Raw genomic sequence first — 23,266 nt, 5'->3', positions numbered from 1 at the left:
AAAGATTGATGATTATTAACGTTAACTTAAATTTAGAAATTTATTCCTATAGCTTTATATTATTATTTTTTGTTATTGTTAGTTTTTGAGTCTCTAGATTTTCAGAAGAACAAACTGAAGTCTGCTGGTCGTCGCTTCTTATCCAACAATTATTAATTTCTGCCGGACTCGTGTCCCCATTGTTTTTCATATCTTGGCTTGGGCCTGGTGTGGAAGTAAAATCGTGTGACAGACCTCAGGTTGCACTTAGCTGCTCTTTGCTGGTAAAAAAAAGGACAAACTGCAACATGTGCCACAATATAAACACTTCATACATTCACTGCAGATATTCATTGCAGTGACATGATCCACAGCTACGGTTTTATTCAGGACGCTTATGTTAGTGAATTCTCTTATCTTGCCCCCGGCCCCAGGAGGGTAAGAGGTGAAGCTCGGCTGCTGATGGTGTGAATCTGAGTCTTTCTAGGACACAGTCGGGTGAACACTTGCTGACAAGGTGGCTAAAAACACCTCCTGGCCCTGACCCTGTTCTTTGTGCGCTGCAGTATTAGGTCCACTCCTGCTTTAAAAACAAAGCGAAATCAAATTTCTAATAACCAAATGATGTTTGACACTATTTAATCATAATTTCTTTCAAAGAAAACCTGGGATTTTATTTAGGAAGTCTTCACTGTTTAAGAGGAAAAGTTTGACACAGGAGGAGGAAACATTTTACAAGTCAAACAGACCAACAATGTCCAAAGCAACTCTGTCATAAGAGAAAAACATTTCAGGTTCTTAGAGCTGAAAAAACCACAAGTCATGTAAGTTTATAAATGAAAAAAAGTTTAATTTGTTAGTGCTGTGTGTAATTGAATGCTACATACATACAGATAATCTTAGCATGAATGTACACGTACTGTACGCCGCCACAAAGTTTTTTTCTTTTTAAAACTTTTTTTTTTCTTCAACATCATTCACATAAACTACAGTACAATTTGAAAAAGCTATAGGAGGGAACAGTGCTGTGAGGAGGGAGGGAGGGAGGGAGGGAGGGGGGTAGGCGCGGGGGGGGGGGGGGGGGGCACCAGTTCCCAGGGACTGAACACAGGAACTAACACAGCAAGCATGCAGAGAGCAAGAGACACCAGGGTCTGATGGGTTTGTTCACTGGAACTGAAAAGAGGGGAGGGGGGATGGCCGGTGGGTAAACTGGTGCCTGAACTGACTTTTTCCACTGAAACCAGCTGTTAAAATGCAGAGGGCGTTTCATTTGTGCTTATACAAGAGGTTTTCATCTCCTTTCCCCGACTGCTTTGCTGGATATGGGATGGATTCTTTTTTTTTTCTGACGTTTCTTCAAGTGCAGCTCTGTCTTTCACTTTGCAGGTACTCCTCACTGCGCTCTGATTGGTCCATTACCGTACGTCTAATTTCTAACACACAGGACAAACGCACTACCAGTCGTCCTCACTAACACTACCTGCTATTCTAGTGCTTCTCTGTTGGAATTATTCTTTGGCTTTGAACGTACACTTGTGTTATTATCACATTGAGTCTGCAGTTTGAGGTCCTCGTCCTGCAGCTGGAGTGTCTGTTTGTTTTTTTATTACACACATCTGATGATGTGTCAGCACCAATTAACAAGTCAAAGTCCTCGAGCACTTGTACTTCTTGGCAAATACGAACAGTGTTTGTGTGTTTATACTTTGCACCACCACAGAGATCTCTGTGTAGGGACTGACTTCTTCTGTGGTTTTTGGCCTTAGATAAAAACTCTACATTGTAAAAGCTGAATAGAAAAAAAAAAAAAAAAAAACAGCCATCTTTATCCCGAACCTGCCCCAAGGCCCTGGTCTCTCCCTCCAAGAATATAGATATTCATATCAATTCAAAGAATATTAATAAAAAATATATATAAACAAATGTGAAACCATGAAACACATACAGTACTTTTTCACTTTAAGTCCAAGTTGTTCTCAAAGTCTTATAATGCCAGATTCAGAAAATAAAAATAAAAACACAATGGCTGACAGGACCAACCATTTGACTTTGCGTGATGATGATAACAATGAAGGACAGACACAGGATGCAGAAGAGGAGGAAGAGGAGGCAGAGAGGTACCGTAGCCCCACCATTAGGCTGAGACAAAAAGAAACATTAAAAGCCAGAATAAAAACAAATCGCCATTTCCGTTTCCTTGGCCTCCTCTGTTTGTATTAACTACGTCTCAATACTGCACTCAAACCACGAATAAGCAGTGAACGAGAGGAAGGCGAGAGAGGAGGGAACAGCTCCCAGACGGACAGAAACAAAAAAGAACAATGGCGATCACATGTAGACCAACTGCTGTTCCAGGCTTCTTAAGAATCTCATAGCATTCAAAAAAAAGAGGAAGGCGTCACTGACTCTGGTATAAACCCACCCTAACAGACACAACGTCGAGTTCAACGCAACTTGTAACGGGAAAAAACTGTATCAATATTTCTTTCAGAACATTTAACACAAGGTGCAGGTTCATCCCGCGAAAAAAAAAAACAGCTCTCCGACAGACCACTAAGGTTAGTAAATTTAAAAAAAGAAAGGCGCAGGTCTGTTGAAACATTTCTAATACAATTCTCTTCAATTTGAATTTCCCTGTTTGACAGAAAACCATTTACAGACTCAGACTCATACACACACACACACACACACATGCAGGGTGCTCCTTCAGATTCCCTGCAACACACCGATACAATCACTACAAAAAACAACAAAAGAGCATTTGTCAAAACATTTCACATGGTAAAAAGTAGCAAGAATACAAAAACAGTTCTTCAATACTTTTTTTTTTTTTTTAAGAAAGACAAGTTCTGACACTTTCAACTCATCTGGCTAAGTACACGCACACATCCGTAGTATGTACAGGCTGAGAGAGGAAGTATAATAATCAAATGTGGACATTTTCAGTTCATATTAGTCTAACAGCACTGACCTCTGCAGGAATATGACGAGTACATTGGTGTGAAATATATATTTCTATATACGTCTATATTGGAGGGTGAGATCGGCGTCAACCAATAGGGATTTTATTGATAGTTAATTGAAGCTGGTTGGTTAATTTACACAGCCCTGACATCAGGTGCTGCTGTATACTGGTGTTTTGGTAGAAGCAGGAATAGCCATAAAAAAAAAAAATCATGGCCCACACAAACACTCACAGACATTTTATCATTAGAATTATTTCACTACAGGACAACAAACCCTCAAACTAAACCCCATCCTGTTTCCCTTCACATATGTTGAGGAGTGTATTGGCTACTTCATAATAAGAAGTGTAAAAACTCTAAAACCCAGAGATGAGGAAGCGGGGGTGTTCGCTCAGGACCCAGAGAGTCGATACGCTGTTTCTGTTCTACTGCGGGAAAATCGAAAAACTAAAAGCCTTCTACGTCATCCTTCGCCTGACCAAAGACAAACGAATGTGAGTGCATGTGTGTCTGAGGGGGTTAGTCCGACTTTCAGCAACAAGCTGAGACAAGAAGCAGAAAAGGAAAAGTGATGGAGGGAGAAACTGAGGAGAGGGAGAGATGATGAAAGAAAAAACAAGGGAATGATCCCCTTCCAGTGGACACCCAGACAGTTTGTGACTCGATCAGATTAGATGGAGACTCGACTTTACTCTTTACAACAAACTTACTGCCAAACTATAAAAAACACTAAAAACAACGGCTCTCTGCTTTTGTAAGGACTACTTTTCCATCTCCAAGGGGAGGAAATTAGGAACGATTGAAGTATTTGCTCGATAAACCTGCGTTATGACACCTGTTTCTGTTCGCTACAGTGGGACTTGGATGGCAGTAAATAAGACTGATGGGAGTTAAGTGGTTGTGGCCTCTTCTCTGTTCACAACTGTCTGAGTGTGGGGTTGAAAAAAAAGGAGGGAGAGAGAAAATGCTCCTCGGGATTTCATGGAATAACGAGGTTGAAGTAATGTCAGGTTAGTAAAGCAACAAAGACCTGATGTAGCAATAGCTTTAGGCTGTCCTGAAAATGTGATGAATGTTAGGCTGAATAAATAGCCTACAAGGTATCGACAAGAGCACAGGGAGTTTAGGAAACTGTCTGTTCAGGGCGGGAAAAAGTCTCCAGGGATCTATATGCACTGAGGCACAGGGTAACCCCCTCCATCCGCCGTGTGCTGCACCGTGTGATCCTGCAAAGAGCCCAAGTCACTGAAACGCTCTCCGCACCAAACGCACTTGAACTGGCCCTCTCTGGAGTGTGTGCTCTGGTGTTTAGTCAGGTGCTCGCGCTGCTTGAAGCCCTTGTTGCAGTGGCCACATTTATACGGTTTCTCCCCCGTGTGAACGCGCCGGTGTCTGTTCAGGTCTGACGAGTATTTGAAACGTTTCTCACAGTCCGGGCACTTCAGCGGCTTTTCCCGGGACGGGTCGCAGCGGTGCTGTACAAATTCCGAAGAGGACAGGAAGCGACGGTCACAGAGCGAGCACTTGAGTGGCTTCTCTTGGCAGTGAGAGTTTTGATGGCGCTGTAACGTGGAGCTCTTCTTGTAGCCCTTGCCACAGACGTCACACTTATACGGCTTGTCCGGCGAGGTGTTGGACGACTCACCGCACTTGTGTCTGAGCAGCTCTCCTGACTGGCTGAACTCCTTCTGGCAGGAGGCGCACTTGAACAGGTTGTCCATGCCGTGGACGTGCTGGTGGTAGAGGAGGTGGGAGGGCTGCATGAAACCCTTGTCGCAAAGATTGCATTTGAACGGCCGGTCAGTGGGGTCTTTGTGCGTGCGTCTGTGGCGCACAAGTGCATACTGCTGTTTGAAGCTCATCTGACACTCATCACAGTGGAAGGGACGCTCCTCGGAGTGCGTGCGCTCATGCTGGCGAAGGTCGGATGGCCGCTTGAATCCCTTGCCACATGTGGCGCAGCGAAAAGGGCGGGAGCCCTGCGGGTGGCAGGGGTGGTGAAGGAGCTCTGACGACTCTTTAAAGTGCAGCTCGCACAAGTTGCATTTGAACAGGTGCTCACCTGAGTGCACGTACATGTGGCGCACGAGGTGGGAGCGGTGCTTAAAACTCTTTTCACAGACAGCACACTTGAACGGGCGCTCGTTGCTGTGTGTTCGCTGATGGTGCTGTAGGTGTGACGACTGGCTGAAGGCCTTGTCACACGTGTCACATTTGAAGGGCTTCTCTCCTGTGTGCACCCTCTCGTGCCGCGTGAGTTCTGACAGGTGTTTGAAGCCCTTCTGGCAAACAGAGCATTTGTACGGCCGGTCTCGGGCCGAGGGGAAAGGTAGAATGGATGAGCTGCTGCTGGCTGACGCCCCGTCGCTGCTGGGCTGCTGGGGGTTGTTTGAGTTTGGTGTGACGTTGCCAGAAGAACCGGGTCGGTAAGTCTTCTCACATATTGAACACTTCATTGGGTTGGTGCTGTTATGTGACGTGTGGTGCTGGGCTAGAGAGGTGAGCAGGGAGAAACCCATCTTACACACCCCACACACAAATGGCTTTTGCTCCACCTGAACACACTGGTGTTCTAGCAAGTCTGTGGCCTGATGGAAAATCTTCATGCACTGGGTGCACTGGAACGACCGGTCCTGACTCACCATGCACTGATGCTCATGTGGGTTCGCCAGGTGGGAGATATCATGCCCACAGGCCCCACACTTGTGTCCCCCCTCTGTTCCCACCTGTAGTGAGGTCTGTTGAGCCTGGGTGGTGTGCTGCTGCTGGCTATGCTGCCCTCCTCCATGCTGCTGACCCCCGCTGTGTTGCTGGCTGAGCTGGCTGTGCTGCCCGTGCTGCGGCTGTTGCTGCTGCTGCTGCTGTAGAGACGTAGCATCTGGCTGCAGCACGATGCCGTACACGGCACAGCCCAGTGCGTTCTCAGCTCCTGGAGGGATGGTGTGGACGACTGGAGGTGGAGCGACAGCATGCTGCTGCCAGGCCTCTGTCATGCGGGCTCGGGTGTAGGGATTCAATTTGGCAGCTGGTGTGGCCCAACTGCAGTTTGAAAGAGAGATTGACACATAAATAAATAATGGGCTAAACTTAAGAAAGAGACACGTTAAGAAAACAGTACAAAAAAAAACTCACTCCATCTCAGTAAGTGGCACTGAAGAACTGGAGAGGGGGCTTGGTGAAGGGGCCGTGACGGAGAATTTGATGACAGGAACAGCAACGTGCAGAGAACAGCTGTGTGGAGATCAGATGTGTGTGGCGAGACCTAAGAAAACCCCATACTGTCACTTAATTCTTGGCCTTCAGGTGTATCTGTATTAAAAAGAGAATCAAGGTGAATCGAAATAGCATGTGCATAAAGAGGTTACACAATAACAAGTGTCTTTAGGTTTAAGCCGTGGACTCCAGCGCCATGCTGCACCTCTAACATCCACTGATCTGACAGAAAGTACATCCTGGCTGAATACAAAAGAATATCTGTGCAGCAAAATGCTTTAAAAGCTTTTGAAATCGTGCAACATCAGCTTCAGCAGCCAGTCTGCACACCTTGTGACTAGTCTGTGCCACTTCAGCTGAAACAGACATTCAGTTATACAGTTGTATAGCAGTAATGTTGTAGGGCATGTTGCAGTGTTAGGTTTACAACAGCTGGATGCCAGGCTATGCAGACAACCCCTCTAATAAAACATCAGAGCAGTTTTCCATTCGTTCTCAATGGGAAACTCTCACAAACGAAGTAGAAGAAGTTAAGTTTTTATCAGTTGTATTTATTATGGAGTCATAGACACATGGATGGGAGGAATCCGGGCATTCTTACGATGATTTGTACTTAATGTTGACATCGCTTATGGCATCCTAAGTCAATAATATCTAAGTATAAACAAAGGGCTACTTGGAGATGTGCAGAGAAACACACGGCAAGTGAGCCCTCATTAACATACACACTTGGACACCAACGATCACTGCTAAATCGTTCATTTAAATCTCTGTTCTGCTAGTTATGTAGTTCCACCCCTTTTTTATGCAGAAATCCAAATGCTCAACGATTCGCGGTTAAAAAAAAAAAAAAAAGGTGGAAAGCAGCGTCTGCGCATCATAACGTTTTTCGCCTCCAAGCAAAGATCACTGTAATCAGGATGGGTTAGCTAGCTAGCTTAGCCACAAGCTAACGCAGCCACAGAGGCGCAGGACGGAGCTAATGTTACCGTCCCTCGGCTAACCGTGGGGGGATAACGACACGTCTGCCAGCGGGCGGTGCGTGTAAACAGCGGTGAGAAAGTCTGCATTTACAAACCTGCTGCGTCCGCTCAAGCCCGCTGAATGTCCCGATAAGATGCCAGTGTATCGCAGGTTAGCTACTCCCCCATACAACGTCTGGTCCCCCGCTACATCCGCAAACGGTGCTCGGCTGATCTCTTGTTCGAGCGCTGTGGCTCCCGGGGCCGAAAAAACCGGGCTTTGTGGGTCATTAAAATGAGCGAAAAATCTCCCGCGATTTCCCAAATGTCCCCATAAACGCTCTCATTTCACAAGCGCGTTGGTTTGGCTCCTAAAGCGACCCCCCCGTCCGGCGAAAACATAAACATTTTGTTGTAAATAGCTAGCTAGCTATCGGCTAGCTCCTGAGCCCCTGCCCGCGCACGGGAACATGAATAAACCAATAGTTAATTGGCATGCTCACACACACACACACACACACACACACACACACACACACACACACACACACACACACACACACACACACACACACACACAGGAACATGGTGTGTGATGGATTTAATATAAAACTCTTGCACTTAATATTTTTTTAATGCACCACATCTATCGTGAAGAGTAAAATCTACCTGAAACTGTTTGGGTGATTAAAAATAATATCTTCCAGTTTCAGCTGAAACTCACTTAAATGTAGCTGTTCATGATATAAACTAAAAAAAAAAAAAAAAAAAACAACTCAGAGGCGCACACATTACAGTACATGTATAAAAAATATTCACTGTGCAAATATTATAGCAAACCTCTGAAAGGGGAACTGATTAGCGGTAGTGGCTGTGTTTCACAGGGAACTATATAACCGTCACAACAGGTTGTTTACATCGGAAGTGTATTAAATGCGGAACATTCGCCGGCTATTGATTGAAGCCAAGCAAACATGTTACTTTCCCCTACATTTTAAAACTGTTTTACCTGCTTTAAGTCTTTTAGATAATTTAGATTTATAATGAAGCTTTGGCGCGTCCCGACTCGACCCCGGATGTAGGATGTTGGTCGGATACAGCAGCAGCTCGGAGGAGGAGGAGGAGGACGAAGCAGCGGCGAGGAGAGCAGAGGAAGATGATGGTAACGATGGCTGCCCAGTGAGGAAAAAACCCAAAACTGAAGCACAGGTTACTAAAACGAGGTGTGTGTGGAACTAGGGACGCGTGGTGGCTTTCGTTGGGTTGAGTGGAGCAGAAACAGTCCACATTCATAACTGACACATACCGTAAAAATACACAGCATTGAACCGTCTAAAGCATGTAAATGTTCATTTGCAAAGCTTGTCCTAAGATGAGCTTCATTAAAAATACACATACAGTTCAAATGGAACAGAGAATAAGTTTAGAAAACACAAAGAGACAGGTAAACACATGCAAAATGAATCCTAACAAAAGACAGCTCATCGCCAATAACCACACGTCTGGTCCTTCAGAAACTTTCATCCACTGACTCCTGTGCTGTGAGAGGTTGTTGGATGATTCATCAAGCTGCGGCCACAACAAAAATATTTTTTACAGCACAGCAAAGATGAGGTTTTATCAGCCTCCCACACAAAAAGTTTTTTTTATTGTTGTACAGTTTCTCAGTTTGAGTTTAAAATGGTGAACACTCTCACATAAGGCTTTATGTATGTTTGCGTTTGCCCTACTTGCTACTGCTACGTGTGTTTTCCCCATTAACCTTTGAAAGTAATTAACTGGTTTCACAATTGTCGTGTTAGTGGAGACACTGAACTCTCTGGCTGTGCGTCCTGCAGGCTGCCTCTCCCTGGAGGCCTGCTGGCCATGTTTCCAGAAGAAGTGGACCATCAGACTGAAGACAGCTCTCTTCACGGTGGACGCGTCCGCTCGTTCAAGCATGAGAGAGGAAACTGGGCCACCTATGTTTACCTGCCATGTGAGACTTGTACACAGCACTGTTGACGATGCGAGGTTGCTCCCATTACTCCCATCCTATGTGCATGTTTTCTCCCTGTCCCCTCTCCACATCAGACCATCCTGAGGAGGAGTTCATGGAGTTGCTGGAGGATCTGCTCTCAGCTGCGAGGGCCCATGGTGTGGCTTTGACCCCACAGGAGGAGTTCCACCTCAGCCTGTCTCAGACGGTGGTGCTGAGACACCACTGGATCCAGCCCTTTACACAGAGCCTCAGGGCAGACTTGGCACACTGCAAAAGGTTAATTTAGCTACTCATCTCCTGTTATCAATTAAAATAGGATGGTGACCAAGGAAACAGACTATTCTGTGTCAAAAAAAAAAAGTGTGTCAGCCATTTACACTCAGGTGTGGGATATGTAGGAACACAGTTATTGGTAAGGCATATGTGTAAAACTGATTTATTTGCACAAATACAAAAACAGTAAAACACCCACCAGCAATACATAAGAAAAAGAAGAAACACTAGATTAACCTATTGAGATAATGTGACTCTTACTTAACAAGGTGATTTAAAATTTTCTGTAGCATCAGCTGAGCAGATGAGCTGCACTAGAGTAGGCGAATAGTAAAAATAAATTACAAGTTGAATGTAATGAAATTTTCATTGTAACTGAAAACTGCCTGTTTCTTGTTTCCAGGTTTGTGTGCTCCGCAGGAAAACTAAGGGTCTACTGTAACGCTGAGGGGACGAGGTACGGTCCAAGCTTTTAATTGTCTCTGTCTCATAGTCCAGATATACGACTTTCTGATCTGCCAGGGGCCTGTAAACTAAAAATGCTCAGTGTGGAACAGACCATTCGCTTGTTACGATTGCTAAAAAGTTGTCGACCTTTGACCTATTATTTATGTGTCTGAATTGTCAGATTATGCCTCTGCACCGGCGACAGTCAGGGCCGGAGGCAAATTGTTTTCAGGATGTCCACCCGTCTCATTCTTGTGGACGAGATCTCAGTAACACCTTGATGGAATTTCTTCAATTTGGCACAAACGTTCACTTGGACTCAAGGATGAACTGATTAGAATTTGGTGGTTAAAGGTTGAAGGTCAAGGTCACAGTGACCTCACAAAACACTTTCGCCATTACTGAAGACTTAACACAGCAATTGCGAGAAAGTTTCATACAAATGGTTAATATTTTATATGACTCTGGATGAACAGGGATTTAATCTGAAACTAGTCTGAGTGATGGAGGAAAACAACGCGAGGCGGTGATTCTAGTTTCCTCATGTTTCTGTTTTAATTTCCTGAGCACCACTTCTTCATCATCTGACGTGTTTGTCCCTTGCAGGACGTTCTTGGGTATAGAAGTGTGCACTGGACATGCTCAGCTGTTGGACCTGGTCCAGGTTGTGGACAGAACGATGACAGAGTTTCGCCTCGACACTTTCTACAAGGTCAGTGATCAACAAATGGATTTTATCTTGTGAGCTTAGTAGCTAAAAAAAATAAAAATTGTGTCACTGTGTAAATTAATCTTCCTCTGTGTTTATACCTGGGTAAATACAGTAAATCTGCACAATAACAAATCATCTAATGATTTTAAGTCATTATTGGGTCTTAAAATATGAACAAATCGTCCAGAAGAGTCTGGAGCAGCGCACATTCATGTCTTAACCCCACAACTCTCCCTTCAACACATCGTCTAGGATCCGTCTTTCCATGTGAGTCTGGCCTGGTGTGTTGGGGACCTGACGGAGCAGATGAAGGAATGCCTTCAAGAGCTGCAGGTACTGAGATATCTGTCCATCCTAACTCTCAACGCTGATGTCACTGGGTGTCGATGCTTCCCTTTAACAAAGGTCACTGTTCCTCCTAATATAAAATCTAAGGGTGCACTACAGTTCAGTCCATTTGAAGGTGTCCAAGTTTGTTTGGAGCCAGACAGATTGACTTGCAGGTCAATGTGCCGACTATTATTTGCTTATTGTTGATATTTGTCCACCATGGAGCGAGGACTTTTTTTTTTTCTTCGTGGAATGTCTCGCTCAGTCTGTATCTTGGTCGTAATCCTGCACAGTATGTAACTTCTGCCGCTCAGGGTCCCTCAATCAGTCAAAACAATAACAAAAGACGGCGTAAATTAGCGTGGGATCATGGGAGTTGTTGTCTTCACCACCACTGCCACAAGCCTCTCCCAGTCTGGATTCCTTCAGTGTCAGTTGTTCAGGTGGTGCAGTCGTTTTTTTGTTTGTTTTTAGACATTTTAATGTGGAAAAGTTACATATTATAATTTCAAATGAACAGATCTAATTTTTATGTTAAAAAGTGAATATCTGCTGATGTCAGGTCAGATTTTTAACACCTTAAACATCTCTGTTGGCCTCAGTATTTGCTTTCTAGGGATTGTGGTTTCATAGCCGTAGCCGAGTTCACTGGGTATATTTGACACATCTCGGCCTCAGCTACAGCAGTTTTGACTCAATGTCTCACAGAATTTACCAACTGATCACTGTTCTTATGCTTCTGATTATTTCACTTGTTAAGCGTGTGGTTGACGAGCATGAGGACGGACCATTTCTCCTGAGGCTGGATGGCGTGGAGCTGCGCTGCAGGACTGGAAACAAAACCTTCCGCTTCCCCCTGGAGCCCTGAAACCAGACGGGCCTGAAACCTCTCGTGTCAAGTCATTAGCCACGTTGAAAATCCAGGGGAAGGACTCACCAGATCCATTACAACAGATACTCATGCTTTGACCATGAAGATAACAGTAACCCATCAGCTGTCATCAGTCTTCAGTTGGTCATCCCCTTTAATCACTGCTGATGCAGATATGTAGCATGTGATGTCCCGACAGAGACAATCAAGGTTAAATGGCATAAAAAAAGTGATTGTATGATTTTTCACTATTTTAATACTGAATATAAATAAAGTTGCTACTCATTTTTTACTAACTTTGCATGGGACAATAGAAATACTGCAAGTTGTGTTTCTGGAGCAGAAAGCGTGATGTGTGACTGAAACAGCCTTCAACTCGTGAGAAGCTGCTCACGCTAAAAGCCTCAAATACAGGAAGTTGTGGAATTGATCAGTACTGAAATCTAACCGAGTGCTTCTAGCACACAGTCATATCTTGCCAATTACATCATTGACGAGAAAACAGAGGAAGCGATTTGTCATCACCCAATACAGTTCGTATAAATTCTGCCCTGTGCTTGTTCTGAGAATAACTGACAAAAGAACAAATACAACATTCATTTTTTTAAACAAGGTTAAAGGGATTTACTCCAAAAGAAATGTCACTGGCTGAATGTAATATTTGACATGTTTTACTCTGTTGAAGGCAGCACATGTTTATGACACACAATCCTATGATAGTTCACAGCAGATATGATACTGAGAGTTTATCATCTTGGTCTTAGTGAGGGCTGGATGGCACAGGACAATCACCCAGGTCAGAGAGATTCTGGCAGCATTTCCACACAGACAGGGAGTCACGTTATAAAACAACAGATAACAACTGTCTGAAATTTTCATGTCTGTCTAAACCGAGAGGAAATAACAACAACAACAACAACAAAAAAAGATTAGATCTATCAATAAAAAGTCCCGTCATTTGTGCCTGTGTAAATCCAGCATCTGGTTCACACTAAACCTGTGAAAAACACATGAACAGAGCCATCAAAATATACTTGATAGAACATGGAGTATAATGACAAACAGTGGTTCCTTTGTGATGTATGGACAGAGGTACTGCAGGAGTGCTTACTGGCCAGATGGGTTGAAGTAAAAGAACTTGAATTCTGTTTGAAGGAACACTGATTGAAAAAATAAGCATCTCTTGCTATCGTCTGGCTTTTTACAGCCAAATGAAAAAGCCACTTGATAAAGCAAATGATCTGCAAAATAATTTCAAATGAATTTCATATGTTGAAACTCAGACAGTAGTTTGACAAAATAAAAACCAAATGTCCACTTACCTGGTTTTCTGATGCTTTCACCCACATCTCATGATCTTCATCAGCAGATCCAGTTGTTATCATGAGACCTTAACATGTAACTACAGTCCAAAGTTCAGACTGAGGTTCCATACATGGGTCACGTGAGCTTCCCCCACAACAACTGATCAAGACTCTGCTTATTGATGAAGACCATGAAATGCAGTTGAAAGTCTTTGAAAGTAAGTAAGTGGACCCCTAGTTCAGATTTTTTTTACTGTTGAATCAAATAGAAGATTTTTCAAGTTTCTAGCTTTTTCTAGAGAAATGTTTTTGTTGTCTAAAAAAGTGTTGAAAAATCTAGTTGAATGAATGAAATTCCATATTCCAGGTGTGGTTCCAGCCCTTCAGCACACAACTCATGTAACACTCACAACACAATAAAAAAAGTTCTTAGACCATCAGGGACCTACAGCTTGGCTGCATGCAAAAAAGATCAACACATGAAATCAAATGACAAAAAAAAATTAATTACGTTTTTGGTAAAAATCTGCTTAAATTTGTTAACGTATTCAAATATATACCAAGGACTGACACATGTGACCTGCTGCACTGAGAAAGATGCAAATGAAATATATGTTTGACCATTTAGCTAAACAACATTAAAGTCAAAGGAGGAGAAATCTCTTGAACACTGATAAAAGCTCTGACTTTGATAACTCAGACAGTGGCACATACAGCATATCCCTGGTTTTTCACGTCTTCTATCATAACATGGATTTAGTAGGTAAAATCTTGAATTCCTTTAAATCTGAGACCAATATAAAAGTCATCGTATTTAGGCTTTCTCAACAGTAAACAACCTGACGTTAACATAAATGGTATAATCACAGCTATAAAATTAATTTAAAACTTTGATTCTGAAATATTGTTCTACAAAATGTCAATATTTTCTCTCGAGCTCTGTGGCTTGTACAAGGGAATACTTTGACAGTCGGCGTTCAGAGAGGCAGACGACATGAGTCAGTTCTTGTCTGCCCTTCATGGGGCTGTGTGTGTGTGTGTGTGTGTGTGTGTGTAGAGTTTGAATATTACAGCGTGAGTAAAGCGCTCTCCCTGCCAGCCTGTCCTCACTGTCAGCCAGCATCAGGGCGGGAACAGCACGGTCTTGATGTAAGCCACAGTCGTCATGTTCAGCAACATGTTCACATGTTCGTTCCCTGGAAGCTCCTGTAACTTCACAGGCTGCTTCTGCTGTCCCACCCACCGCTTACACTGGATGGCGCTTCGCAAGTTCACTGTCCCGTCCCCGTCGCCAAACACCACCGTGGGCTCCACGTCTGGGAATTTGTCGGAGTACCGGAAGGCCTCAGCCGTGTCGATGCCGCTGCCGTATAAGCAGTGGATGGCCACGCCGGGGGGCGTGAGGTCAGTTACCAGGGGCTCCGTGTCCTGCCGCATCAGCCAGCCATCCTCAAAACCGATGTCCGAGTAGAGCCGCTTGTAGTCCTGCAGAGTGTAGTTGGTGGTGGGCGTCTGCACCAGGACCTTAAAGAGGAGGGAAAAATGTTTATTTCTACCAAAAGCTAATGAGGAACAGGTTGTGTTCACACTAACAATAAAAATTTTAATCACAAATACTGAATAGTGCATCATGTGGAGAGACTTGCTTCACAACTGTTTGAAGGGGTTACCTTCAATTTTAAGCTGCAGTAATATTTTTTTGGCCACTTTGGGGCAGTGTCCCCATGTAAAGTTGTTTTGGCTAACATGCTTCCAATCAGTTGCATCAGTAGCATTCATGCTGAGTTGTGTTTTTGTCGACTTATGTCCAATATATAAACATCTGGATCTTTAGCTTCTAAATGCCGAATGCTTAAGGTTCACCAGCTAGTTGCTTACTTTGTGCACAGTGGGTGTATGTTAGGGTTGTTGCTGCCTGCTGCGAAAAGTGGCCACATACACAGCGTCTACATACAGGAGGTAAAGTGTGAGCCACACATCAGCTCTGGTGCTCATGTGTATCCACACAGGAGGCCTGAACGCAGCAGTGCAGAGCTCAACACACAATCACCGTACTCGAAAAACAGGAAAATAGATGTGCAACTAAAAAATACACTTCAGGTTGTGTTTACAGGCAAATAGCCTAGTAAAAGTAAAAGACAAACAGTTCCCCAGCCTGTGGAGACAGCTGGGTCGACTGAAACAGAGGTTTATCTTATGCTGAAATACTTTCTGTGTAGACGCACTGTGAACCAAAAACAAAAGAGACAAAGATGGAAACTAAATGTGACAAAGGACAATGGGTAAAGACGGAATTTAAGTCTCCCTGGTAACAAAGATACCTATGAATGCATGTGCACAAACATACCCTACATGAACACACACACACACATACTTGTACTTCTATCTTTGTGAGGACACTCATTGACATAATGCATTCCCTAGCCCCTTACCCTAACCTTAACCATCACAACTGAGTGCCTAACCCTAACCCTGACCCTGACCTTAACCTAAACCTAATTCTAACCATAACTCTAAAAACCAAGTCTCAACATGTGATTTGAAGGTGTCTCAAAAAGTGAGGACCGGCCAAAATGTCCTCACTTTCCCAAAATGTCCTCACTCTGTTAGTATACACACACACACACACACACACACACACACACACACACACACACACACACACACACACACACACACACACACACACACACACACACACACCTCATCTTTGGGCCAGGAGTGGGCATAGGGGAGCAGCCAGGAGGTGGAGACAGCAGAGCGTTGCTGGGAGCGAATCTTCAACGGGCTAATCACTGGGATGCGGTTATTGTCACCTGTGGGCAGAGAAAAGAAACCAGTGACACAGAACTGAAACTGGGAAAAGGGTTTCTACCCAAAAACCACCAAGGACAGTTCCTCAAAAAAAAAAAAAAAAAAAAAAAAAAACCAACACACACTTTTCACTTACTGAGAGACGAACAGTTCTTTCTATGTTGACATAAACCTCAAATTAAAACTGAGACGTGGCACTTTAATGTAGTTTAATGTCCTTGATTTTATTTACAATTGAATGCTCAGAACTGTCCAAATACTTGGGATCTGGTTTACACCTGAAAGAAATGACAGGTAAACACACAGTCTTATCTAATCGTGAGTGTACCGGTGTTTGACTCTGCAAGGTAACAGTTACCAACATAAACAATCTGGTGTAACTGACCTTTATGCAATTTGTTCTTAACAACTATTGAAGTAAATCAACAACTTCCTACATTGGCGTCTGACAAAGATGGCAGAATGAAGAGTTTGGGGTCAGGTAACACTTCTGGATTTGGGATGCACGTAAATCTATCACTAAGTTTGTGTGTGAAGTCGTGTTAAGTTCACAGTAACTACCAGCGTGTTTCACAAAAGTGATTTACTAATACTGGTGGCACCAATAAAACCGAAGACATGTCTGAGAAAAAAATAAGAGTTTTAATGAAATACCTGCCTGGCTCAGCACTATTCATACCTGACTGATGTTTTTTGGGTCATTTAGCAAAACATTATCGGTGCAACATTTTGCAACTGAAGGTATGCTGTGTGATTTTTGTGAAAAGCACATTTTAATGAAACAACATTATCAAGTGTCTCATTATGTTGGCCATGTTCCATATCTTCTCTTTTACACTTGACGCCATGTTGGTTTAGGGCTGGAGGCATTTAGTAAGTCTGTTTATGGTGTAACAGAGACTACTGACGCAAGAGAGACCCTGTGGGTACTTTACTTCTATACTTCTGCATAAATGTGGATTCATGCTTTACTGGTTTTGGCTGTAATAAAATTCAGAAAAAAGTTTTTTTTAATTATAATTTGGTTTGTTACTGTGTATATTAAGTTCTTTGCTCTTTTCATTCTGGGCTTCCCCTGAGAAGACACAGGCAGCATTAATGCAGGAGAGACCAGACCTTGTGAATGTTTTTTTTCTCTGCTGTTGCAGGGACGTTATGATGTGGTCCTGCAATTAAGACCTGGAAGACCTGATCCTTGTCAGACCTGCAACAAATGCAGAGTAGTTCTAACTCCGTAACACTGGTTCCATCTCTTACCAGAGATGATGACGCGGAGGGTCTTGGCCACCCCGGCCCACGGTGGTCCCAGACAGATGAAAGCTTTGATGTATTTGTCTTTCCAGGCCTGGGGCTGCTGGTTGAGGAAGTACAAGGTGTACATGTTGCCCATACTGTGAGCGATGAGCACCACGGGCCCACCGGCTTTCTCTGCCATCTCTTCAATCATCAGCTGGAGCTCCAGGAAATACTTTTTATTCTCATCTGGAAGCGCGAGAAAGAACGACAGAGAAGATGAATAAGCAAATTTCCACCACTGGCCAAGCTGTGAATTTCTCTGTATATTCTAATATCATGGTGGAGCACTTCCAAGACTTAACATTTGATTGTTTCCTGGTTTGGACAAAAAAAAAGCTCTCACAGCAGCAGACCAGTTGACTCCAAAACCCAAAAGACATAAGTGCTGTTCATTTTAAGGCCTCCTCAGTGACGCTTTAAATTCCTTAAATGCTGAATAAAACCCAGAAGTGCATCACATGGCAGCAATAACTCATTCTGTGTGCCTCGTGTTGTAAATGAGTCAGCTGCTTAGACCGATCTCCACAGACCAGCTAGTGAGGAGCAGCCACACAAACCACACAAGCCTCACAAAATGTTGTGTGATCAGTGTGTTTTAGGTTTTACAAGTTAGGGTTCATCATCCGTGGGTTAAGGCTGAGACTGAGGAAACAGATGTTAATCATAGTTTGTGTGTGTTTGCTTACTCGGGGCTTTCCTCCAATCATAAGGAGCTCCTCTGACATCATCGTCTCTGGTGTAGCCCCAGTCTACCAGCGCTTGCACTATAGTAAAGAAATACATGCCTAGGAGACAGACAGACACACACACACATAAAAAAAAAAGCATCATGCATTTCAGTCTCTTTCCTAAAACATGCGCATCTTTGTGAGAAACCATTTTGATCTTGAGTGTGAGGACATTTTTTTTCACAGGTTCTCACTATCTCTATGGGACCTCTTCAACTCACCCACACTGCGTTTACTGGGGTCCAGATACTCCAGTGAATACGTCTGTCCGAACCCCGGGACACGAATCTCCACACCCGGAGGGGACGAGGTGGTGTGTGTGGTCTTGTTGTAGATCAGTCTACACACACACACACACACACACACACACACACACACACACACACACACACACACACACACACACACACACACACACACACACACACACACACACACACACACAGAAATTGACACAAAGAGAATTCGATCACTATCAGTTCTGCATCTTCAGTGGACCACACACGCTCACAAACATATCTCACTACAAGGTTGAAGAAACACTTCCCGTTTTGTTTTTCAGTTGCAGATGTGAGAAAGTACATCTGGGTTTAGCAAGCAGAAGTTAGCATGTACAGAAAAAGTTTTTTTGAGAAGCAATAAATATGTGATTTGTGGATAAGAACTCACACTGGGTTTATTTTCTAAAACATTACCTCTAAGGTTTAAAACTCTGAATTTTACCTTCCTTTACCAAAATGTATTTCAGTTATTTCACTAAAACTGCCAACTGGTGACTCAGACTTTACAAACCTTGACTGTGTCCATTCAGCCTGATGCACCTAAGCATGTGGAAACCTGTAGCACAACTCTCATATTTTTAACCTGTCATTCAAGTTGTGTAGGTTCTAGATAACTTCATGCACATGGATTATAGCAGGGCTTTGCTCCTTTTAGGAGAAAACTTAGTTAGCTGGATTAGACTGCGACTGTTTTGACACTAGCTTGTATTTTCCAGATCTGTGAAGTTGTCTTAAAATTTATCCAGAGCTGTAGACACACCAACAACTTCTTAAATCAAGACTTTGTAACTCAAAATAAGAAACAACACATTTGTCCTCTTACATAATAAAAAGCTGAATTAGTCAGCAGTAAGAGGAACGGCTTCTTTATTTAAAATGTTCAGAGGTTTTGCTGCTACAGTCTTTGTTGGTCCGGTGTGACCACAAGCTAATGTTAGCAAACTTTGGATAGATGATGTTGTGTAAATCACATCACTCAGGCAGTTTACAGACAAACTTATTTGTGCTATTGTTACATGTTTTTAGCATTTAGTATTATCTTGTAAATATCAATTGTGGCCACTTGTGAAAAAGTTACATGCTGGATTTAAGACCAAACAGATTCATGGTTGGCTAAACTCATTTTCAGGAACAAATGACTCTGAGGTCAAAGATCAATTCAACTAAATGTTTCAGATCTGAATATGTTTACAATGGTTTGTCAGTTTTATATTAACTTCTGTGCAGCTTCAATAAAAAAATGTTTTGTTTGTTGTCATTTCCGTGACAGTCAAACAAGAGCAATCATATGATCAGCCGGCTTTATGAGTGGTGATCATTGTTTCCTCTATCTACTCATGTTGTCTTCATTTCAAAATAAAAGCACTAGTTAAGATAACTTTGTGAAAGATTATCAATCCTTTCCTTTTAATTACATCATGGCAAAGTTCACATTTCAAGATATTGCAGTTCACAGTTCTAATCTCTGATATAACAAAACAAAATATATAATATATATTTTCTGAAAACAGGATCTTGTTCCAGTAAAACATTACTGAAGGATATAACACTATAAGTTAACACAGGCTCACACAATATCTGACCTGCAAGTCTTTTTTTAGCTGATAGCTGATGGAGACATTAAAGGAATTCTCTCCCACACTCCATTTCCATACATACCTTGAGAGGGTTCAAAGGTCAGTTTATCCAGTGTAGGTTGATTAGTGTTCACAGAAAGTCAACAAGGTCATTGAACCCACATAATCCCTATTGAAATTTGGAATTTGCACCATGCCATGTTTTCACAAAAAAAAATCAAGCCTGACACAAACAGCAAAGAGAAAATATGTATCCTATTTGGTCACCACGGAAAATCACCACACTTACCATCACATAATAATAGTTCATTGGAAAATATAAAGCTGTGTTTTCCAACAACATCAGATTTCCGTGTTATAATGCCATAAAACTGTAAAATAGGACATCAACAAACCGTTTACGACAGAAAATTCATCCTGTGTATTTGGTGAGATGGAGAAATTCATCTGTCGTTTACTGATGACTGTATTTCAACAGAAAGCCCCACACAAACAGAGTCATACCTAATGTTGTCTATCCAGCAGTCGATGGCTACGGGGACCAGCAGCTCCAGGTTGAGCCACAGAGTGAAGAAGGAGTCCGTCTTCTTGTAGCAGATGTAATGGACCACACTGGGTTTATCCAGCTTCGCCTCCAGCTGGTTTCCCAGATCCCCAGGAACTACATCGAGCAATGTGAGCTTAGAGTTACTGCAAAGTCACTGTGATACTGTGATTCTAGTGTATACAGTTATCAAAAGCTGAAGAAAAAGAGCAGTGATCTATAATCACACTTATAATGAGGCTAAGCAGGTAGCTTTTTGTCAAGTTGCTTTTCTAGCCATGCCAGCAGTGTGGCTGTGGGGACACGGTGTCAGTCAGTCAGCCCCCCACTTAGTCCACACTGAAATATCTCAACCACTATAACTGTCTTTAATAGTCCTCTGGACTGTTTAATGGATCCAGCAGATGGATCCTAATGCCTTGGTGAGTCCCTGGCTTTTTCTCTAGTACTACCAAGAGATTTTGTGGTTAGAGTTTCAACAGCTACTGGAAGGATTTCGGTGATATGAAATGTAATACCTTTACTTTCCATCTAGCACCACCTCAAGGCAAGACTTCACTTTCTGCATTGACTCTAATGACAATCCCATCGGCCTCAGCTGTATTTTGTGTTTTTGCTAATTAGAGAACGTCAGCAAACAAGCAACGTGGTAAACATCATATCTACTTCAAATCTGAACGTTAACGCTGCCATTGTGATGCTGCAGACTCTCAGTCTTTTCTCCATGTGCCTGAACATACACAAAGCACTGCAGTATAAACTATACTACACTATCTTTGCAGTCCAAAGATACAGACAATGTCTTAAACAATTTGGAAATTAAAGTTTTTTAAACTCAACCATGCATTCTTGAAGTTTCTAAAAAAAAAACATATTTAAATTTGACCATTTATTTGTATATAATTTGTTTTAATATTACAAAAGTACTGAAAACCATGATTGGACAAGTCATGTGACTATTTGGGCCTAATTTCCTTATAAGTAAATAAATGCATATTTAATTGACAAAAACATAATTTGTCAGGGAACTTGAAAGTATTTACAGAGTAAGCTAATTCAAATTAAAACCGGGTGAAAATTTAATCTAAACCTGAACCGTGAATGAGCCAGTATGATGCAGATTTACATGTTATACAATATGGAAACAGAATGTGGTGAATTCAGCTGAACTCTGAATAGATATTAAACCTTACAATGGTCAGTCTTTTAAGCTTTTTAAGCTGTTTGTTTAGCTTTCTGTCCCAATCCAAAACAGTACTAAACCTACAGCCCCTTCAGTGAAGCAGCGGAAGAAGAAAAGCAATTGCAAAAATGTAAGTTGACATCAGATGTTAGGTTGTAAATCTTAACCTGGATTTTAACTGAAATTTACAGGAAAAGTTACAAACATTGTTGTGAGATTACAGAGAGACCAGAAAAGGCTAAACATAGACTCCCCCAGCATCCTGAGAACTTCACTGGCTGCAGTGCTGGGAAACCAACTCTGTTCCAGCTCAGTCATATGATCAAGGGAGGGTAAACAATCACCCATAACACACACACACACACACACACACACACACACACACACACACACAGCTCTAATTCACCACAACAACAACAACAACTAGTAGTAGCATGTATATAGACACAATGATTAAATGTGCACTCTGTCTCACAACTGTGTGGTAACATATGTTTTGTGTTTGTTATCGTCTCCCCGCTTCAAGCCGAACTCCGTTCAAAATATACAGCAATGTAAGGACGCCCTCCTTGAAAGCGAAAATGAATTTCGACAAACTGTGACTAAGTACTTCGGAGTCGATGGACCCGCAATAGCGATGCAACATACATGTGATAGTCAAAAATTGCATTTTTACCCCCAAATACAGCCCATCGTACATTCTGGTTCACGCCTCTTCCAACGATGACTCGCTGGGTGTTTTGATGGAAGCAGATAATGCAACTGACAGGCCCAACATCTCATAAAGTTCAAATTTAACAGACACATACACAGACTGGGTGGATATGCGCAAGCCGAATTGAGGAATAGCAAATAAGTTATTTGAAAAGCTGTGAATTTTACTTTTATCTTCAAATGACGTTTGCGACAAGCAAGTAGAGTTTTAAATTGGTCATATTTTGAATGGAGTTTGGCTGATCCTGAATATAGCTCGCCGTCGCTCGCTGTTGCGGCGACTGAGCGGTGTCAATAAGTTGCGCAGTTATTTGTCAACAGATTGTAAGACGAAGAAGCTGAGAAACGCTGAGGAAAACACTTACTGAGGACCACGGGAGGTCTCGGGGGCTGACAAGACTCGCCGCCGAGACATTTCTCCAACGGTCTCCCGCTGCTCGGATCCGACAGCAGCAGCAGGAACAACCCGACCTGCAGCAGCGGGGAGGGAGCGGTTATCCGGTGCCGACCCGCCATGGCTTCCGATGCCTCATCACCAGGCGGCCGTGGTGCTCGTCCTCCGTGAGGGCGCAGATCTGCGTCCGAGCTTCTCCGCTTTGGCGATTTTCTTCTTCTTCTCGGCCGTTTACCGGAACGTAACCGTTGACGCTGATTGGTCGGCGAGATGATGACGATCACGACAGGTCACTCAACAGATCACAGAGCGATCCACCCGGCGACGCGACTCAGGCAATCAAGGCTAAGCTAATCGATTCAGATGTAGCCCGACGGCCGCAAGGACGGATAACGTTTGATCTGCACCATGAACTAATCATTTGACACGTAACTTTTGTTATCATTAATATATGCTTTATTATGTGTGTTTATAATATAAAATATCCTTATCATTTTACATCATTGGTTTCATCTGTGTGCACAGGCTGCTGTGTGTGAAAAAAGTGATTTCATAATCATTATTTGAAAATATCTTTACAGATATCTAAAAATACATAAATCCTAACAGAAATATCACAATTACATCATGAGCTACTGCTGAGGTGCCTATGATTACACATTTCAGTCGTGCTCTAACTATCCATATAATATCA

The 23,266-nt window shown here is 42.8% G+C and overlaps 3 protein-coding genes across 4 annotated transcripts; 1 reads left to right on the top strand and 2 right to left on the bottom strand.

Annotated features, from left to right (window-relative positions):
* Positions 1 to 2,802: 2,802 nt before the first annotated feature.
* znf319b (zinc finger protein 319b) lies at positions 2,803 to 7,604 on the bottom strand. The gene is made up of 3 exons (XM_071459162.1): positions 7,240 to 7,604; positions 6,081 to 6,257; positions 2,803 to 5,987 (listed from the first exon to the last, which is right to left on the bottom strand). Exons 2-3 carry the CDS (start codon positions 6,083 to 6,085, stop codon positions 4,115 to 4,117), a joined length of 1,878 nt encoding a protein of 625 aa, XP_071315263.1. The 5' UTR covers positions 6,086 to 6,257; positions 7,240 to 7,604; the 3' UTR covers positions 2,803 to 4,114.
* Positions 7,090 to 12,033, top strand: usb1 (U6 snRNA biogenesis 1). Of its 2 annotated transcripts, none has more exons than XM_071459209.1 (7): positions 7,090 to 7,215; positions 8,962 to 9,101; positions 9,197 to 9,380; positions 9,781 to 9,834; positions 10,431 to 10,536; positions 10,789 to 10,869; positions 11,627 to 11,882. In XM_071459209.1, exons 2-7 carry the CDS (start codon positions 8,990 to 8,992, stop codon positions 11,732 to 11,734), a joined length of 645 nt encoding a protein of 214 aa, XP_071315310.1. In that variant the 5' UTR covers positions 7,090 to 7,215; positions 8,962 to 8,989; the 3' UTR covers positions 11,735 to 11,882. The 2 variants fall into 2 exon arrangements, with proteins under 2 accessions (XP_071315310.1, XP_071315304.1); XM_071459203.1 differs by lacking the exon at positions 7,090 to 7,215 and adding an exon at positions 8,041 to 8,346 and having other exon boundaries at positions 11,627 to 12,033.
* A 303-nt stretch (positions 12,034 to 12,336) lies between these two features.
* On the bottom strand, positions 12,337 to 22,862 carry pla2g15 (phospholipase A2, group XV). The gene is made up of 7 exons (XM_071459188.1): positions 22,544 to 22,862; positions 20,242 to 20,398; positions 18,101 to 18,219; positions 17,838 to 17,936; positions 17,113 to 17,337; positions 15,745 to 15,857; positions 12,337 to 14,565 (listed from the first exon to the last, which is right to left on the bottom strand). Exons 1-7 carry the CDS (start codon positions 22,692 to 22,694, stop codon positions 14,164 to 14,166), a joined length of 1,266 nt encoding a protein of 421 aa, XP_071315289.1. The 5' UTR covers positions 22,695 to 22,862; the 3' UTR covers positions 12,337 to 14,163.
* Positions 22,863 to 23,266: the final 404 nt, after the last annotated feature.

The sequence above is a fragment of the Trachinotus anak genome, unplaced genomic scaffold (assembly GCF_046630095.1).
Source record: "Trachinotus anak isolate AG129_WGS33_773 ecotype Australia unplaced genomic scaffold, CSIRO_AGI_Tana_v1 ptg000002l, whole genome shotgun sequence".
Lineage (NCBI taxonomy): Eukaryota > Metazoa > Chordata > Actinopteri > Carangiformes > Carangidae > Trachinotus > Trachinotus anak.
This window is presented reverse-complemented; position numbering and strand designations above follow the sequence as displayed.